The sequence below is a fragment of the Ascaphus truei genome, chromosome 9 (assembly GCF_040206685.1).
Source record: "Ascaphus truei isolate aAscTru1 chromosome 9, aAscTru1.hap1, whole genome shotgun sequence".
NCBI classification, from domain to species: domain Eukaryota; kingdom Metazoa; phylum Chordata; class Amphibia; order Anura; family Ascaphidae; genus Ascaphus; species Ascaphus truei.
In genome coordinates this window covers 32,835,995-32,840,771 of record NC_134491.1, presented here as the reverse complement: position 1 = coordinate 32,840,771, position 4,777 = coordinate 32,835,995, and the positions used below count along the sequence as shown (strand labels likewise).

Here is a 4,777-nt window from a genome sequence, read left to right as displayed (position 1 = left end):
TGTGTGTGTGTGGAATGTGCGGCTAGTGTGTTTGTGTGGAATGTATGTGTGTGTTTGTGTGTGTTTGTGTGTGTGTGTGTGTGTGGAATGTGGAATGTGCGGCTAGTGTGTGTGTGGAATGTGTGTGTGTGTGGAGTGTGTGTGTGTGTGTGTGTGTGTGTGTGTGTGTGTGTGTGTGTGTGTGTGTGTGTGTGTGTGTGTGTGTGTGTGTGTGTGTGTGTGTGTGTGTGTGTGTGTGTGTAATGTGTGTGTGTAATGTATGTGTTTGTTTGTGTGTGAAATGTGTGTGTGTGGAATGTGCAGCGTGTGTGTGTGTGGAATGTGCGGCTAGTGTGTTTGTGTGGAATGTATGTGTGTGTTTGTGTGTGTTTGTGTGTGTGTGTGTGGAATGTGGAATGTGCGGCTAGTGTGTGTGTGGAATGTGTGTGTGTGGAGTGTGTGTGTGTGTGTGTGTGTGTGTGTGTGTGTGTGTGTGTGTGTGTGTGTGTGTGTGTGTGTGTGTGTGTGTGTGTGTGTGTGTGTGTGTGTGTGTGTGTGTGTGTGTGTGTGTGTAATGTGCGTGGGAAATTGTTGGGGTGTAATTATGTGTGTGTGTGTGGGGGGGGGGTGAGGGAGTAAGATTGAGTGAGGGATTTGGGGGGATTTAAGTTGTGCGGTGTAGGACATTTGGCCGCGGCCGTTTTGCAGTGACCAAGTCGCTGCCGGTGTTTAGCCGTCACTCACCTCACTGCAGAGACATCTCTCCGCCGGCCGCTTCGCCGCTAAGGTAAGCCCTGTGTGTGTATGTGTTTGGTGGGGGAGTGAGAAAAGGGGGAGGGTAAGAAATACATTGGAGTAGTGTAAGGATGAGAGGGGGGAAGTATGAGAGGGATGAGAGGGATGAGAGGGATGAGAGGGGTGAGATAGTTCTGTATTCCCCATGCTTGAACTGGCACTTAAGTTGGTACCTGTGGTGGTGCTTGAACTGACACCTGGGATGATACTTGTTTTTGTACCAGAACAGGCACCTGGGTTGGTATCTGTGGTGGTGCTTGAACTGGTACCTGAGCTAAACATTGATAAACTCCATAAGCTGGTGCTTGAACTGGTACCTGAACTTGCATCTGAACGGGTACTTGTGGTGCTTCAACTGGCACTTGGACTGGTGCTTGGGTGGGTGCCTGACCTGGCACTTGTGGTGCTTGAACTGTCACCTGGGTTGGTATCTGTGATGGTGCTTGAACTGGCATTTGAACTGGTGCTTGAGCTAACCATTGGCAAACTCCATAAGCTGGTGTCTGAATTGGTACTTGTGGGGGTGCTTGAACTGGCACCTGAACTGGAACTTGTGGTGCTTGAACCAACACTTGGACAGGTACTTGTGGAGAGGCTTGAACTGGCACCTGAAGTGGTAGCTGAACTGGCAATTGAATGGGTACTTGTGGTGCTTGAACTGGCACTTGGACTGGTGCTAGATCCAACCATTGACAAACTGCATAAGCTGGTGTCTGAACTGGTACTTGTGGAGGGGCTTGAACTGGTGCCTGAAGTGGTAGCTGAACTGGCAATTGAATGGGTACTTGTGATGCTTGAACTGGCACTTGGACTGGTGCTAGATCTAACCATTGACAAACTCCATAAGGTGCTACCTGGAATGGTACTTGTGGAGGTGATTGAACTGGCACCTGAATGGGTACTTGTGGTGCTTGAACTGGCACCTGGACTGGTGCCTGTGGGGCTGCTTGAACTGGCACCTGGACTGGTGCTTGTGTGGATGCCAGAGCTGGTACTTGTGGTGATGCTTGAACATGAACTTGAATTCCTTGTTGTAGTGGTGCTTGAACTGGCATCTGAGTTTGTACCTGTGGAGGAGCTTGACCTAGCATTTGAACAGGTACTTGAGCTAACCATTGATAAACTCCATAAACTGGTACCTGCTCTGGTACATGAGGAGGGGCCTGAACTGGTACCTGAATGGGTACCTGTGGTGCTTGCACTGGCCATTGGACTGGTGCCTGTGGTGGTGCTTGAATTGGCACCTGTACTGTCGCTTGTCTTAGTGCCTGAGCTGGTACTTGTGGTGGTGCTTGAACCTGAACTTGAATTCCTTGTTGTAGAGGTGCTTGAACTGGCACCTGAGTTAGTACCTGTGGAGAGGCTTGAACTAGCATCTGAACAGGTGCTTGGGCTAACCATTGACAAACTCCATAAGCTGGTGCCTGAATTGATACTTGTTGGGTTGCTTGAACTGGTACCTGAACTGACGCATAAACTGGTACTTGTGGTGTTTGAACTGGCACTTGGACTGGTGCTTGGGTGGGTGCCTGAGCTGGCACTTGTGTAGCTTGAACTGTCATCTGGGTTGGCATCTGTGGTGGTGCTTGAACTGGTGCTTGGGCTAACCATTGACAAACTCCATAAGCTGGTGTTTGAATTGGTACTTGTGGGGGTGCTTGAACTGGCACCTGAACTGGAACGTGTGGTGCCTGAACTGGCACTTGGACTGGTGCTAGATCTAACCATTGACAAACTGCATAAGCTGGTGCCTGAACTGGTACTTGTGGGGGAAGTTGGATGGGCATCTGAACTGGTACCTGAACTGGCACCTGAACTGGAACTTGTGGTGCTTGAACTGACACTTGGACTGGCACTTGTGATGGGGCTTGAACTGGCACCTGAAGTGGTTGCTGAACTGGCAATTGAATGGGTACTTGTGGTGCTTGAACTGGCACTTGGACTGGTGCTAGATCAAACCATTGACAAATTGAATAATCTGGTGCCTGAACTGGTACTTGTTGGGGGTGTTGGACAGGCATCTGAACTGGTACCTGAACTAGCACCTGAGCTGGTACTTGAGGTGGTGATTGCTGTTGTGGTGAGGCTGCTATGTAACCTGACTGTTCGGATGAGTTCAGTACATAATAATACTGTTGCTGTGGATTTGGTGTGTAAACTTGCTGTTGAGTCTGGATGTACAGTGACTGTTGGTTTGCTTGCTGTGGCATTAAACTAGCTGGTTGTTGTGTAGCTGGTCCTAGAGTTGGAACTTGAGCTTGTTGTTGTGACGGAGTCCTAGTTACTTGTTGCTGGACGCCAGCCTCCTGCTGCTGAGCCCCACATGGCTGAGGGCTCTTTCCTTTCAATTGTCTGTTATACGCTTTGGCTGCAGCACGAACCAGGTTGGTAAATTCACCAAAGCTAATTTCACCAACATTATGTCTGTCAAGAGCTTTCTTTACTAAGTTGATGGTCTCTGTGTCTCCGGTATTCTGCAACAAAAGAAGCACAGAATATCCCATGTTGTATGAGAGGTGAAGTTTAGGGAAAACATTGTTATAAGATCAGCAGTGAGATTGAAATACAAATGCAGTAAATAGAGACTTCTGCTGAGAAACATGACATAGCCCATAGGCAGATGAGGGAGGCGGATTGGTCCCTGAGACCTAAAAACTGTGGGAACATTGGAAGAGAGATATGGATCGCCCTCAAACATGAGAGAGTTGAGTAAAGCAAAATGAGATGAAAAACAAATAGAGGACGTATTACTTTTTAAGAGACCAAGGGCCATATTGACATATTTACAGTGCTAAAGCAGCAGTCCTCGCTCATCACTGTTTGCATATTAATTTTCAAGATGCTCCAGAACCCAGTGCAGTCTCAGGTTACCATGGTAACCTCAGACACTAGAGGTTAAGAAAACAAGCATTTTTAAAACACTTTAATTTATCTTTTTTTTTTTTGGAGACCAGCAAAAGCTCAGGCCGCTAGATACAACTTCTGGGGGTAATTACTGATTTAAGCCACAAAACACCGTACAGCGCTGTAATACACCTCATGGCCATTCACCTGAATTGACTGTGAGGTGTCTTATGACAACACCGCTTAGTAAATCTCTCTCTCTATATCTATCTATCTAATCTATCTATCTAATCTATCTATCTATCTATATTCATCTTTGTACACAAAGACATGCATATTGTCTTATACTATAGGAATAAATCATTACAGTAGTAAATATACTTCTAATTGCCTGGCAGGTTCATTTTGGAAGTGCTTTTCATCTCACTGAGGAGTGGCGGAAAGAGACTTATGCAGTCACAATGTTATTACAGTATTATGAATGCATTGATCAGGAGACAGAGAAGCTATGAAGTGCAGACCCATCCCATGTCCTACCTTGATTGCCTCATACAGCTCCACTTTTACGAACTGCTTCATTTCTTTTTTGGTGAGTTTATTGCCGACAAATTTACTTTGCGAAGATGTCTGGAAGATTTCTAGGATCCTGTCGATTTCTTGCATGATGTCTGACATTGTTGATGTTTTTTTTTATTTTTATTTTTATAACCTATAACGAGATGGACAACGCGTACATAAACACAGCCGGATTTTCTAGGAAGAGTACATTCTATAGAGAATGCTGGATATATAGATTACTTTTTTGTCTCCACTCTGGTGCCCTATAGTGGGGCATGTGACATTCACAGCACTTCCATCGAGTCCTTTGGAAACTCTGCGATATTCTCAGTTATAATGGGATATTTTGTGTTATCGGGGGAACATTGAGGCTGACTACATCTGTAGTCTGTAGCTTAATATAACATGGATTTTTGGGGAGTAACAATGCTAATTGACAGCACACATTGGGGGGTCTGTATAATGCCTGTAAGAAACGTCCCATTGGCATTATGATTGATGTGAAGTTGAGAGTCAGGTTCATGTTGCATCATTAATCTAAGTGCTTTGTGTCAGCTTTCCTAAGCTTGGTGTCAGCTGCTGATTTAGGGGCGGTTACAAA

General features: G+C 46.0%; 1 protein-coding gene across 1 annotated transcript; it reads right to left on the bottom strand.

Annotated features, from left to right (window-relative positions):
* Positions 1 to 440: 440 nt before the first annotated feature.
* LOC142502807 (uncharacterized) lies at positions 441 to 4,315 on the bottom strand. Its single transcript, XM_075614332.1, has 2 exons — positions 4,156 to 4,315; positions 441 to 3,248 (listed from the first exon to the last, which is right to left on the bottom strand). The coding sequence occupies exons 1-2, from the start codon at positions 4,291 to 4,293 to the stop codon at positions 936 to 938; spliced, it is 2,451 nt and encodes an 816-aa protein (XP_075470447.1). The 5' UTR covers positions 4,294 to 4,315; the 3' UTR covers positions 441 to 935.
* Between the last annotated feature and the right edge of the window lie 462 nt (positions 4,316 to 4,777).

Bases quoted from the DNA above. Each gene is read 5' to 3' on its own strand.
- LOC142502807 (XM_075614332.1), bottom strand. From the start codon at position 4,293: ATGTCAGACATCATGCAAGAAATCGACAGGATCCTAGAAATCTTCCAG. The intron at 3,249-4,155 runs GTAGGACATGGG...CTTTTGTTGCAG, and splicing joins AGCTGTATGAGGCAATCAAG to AATACCGGAGACACAGAGAC.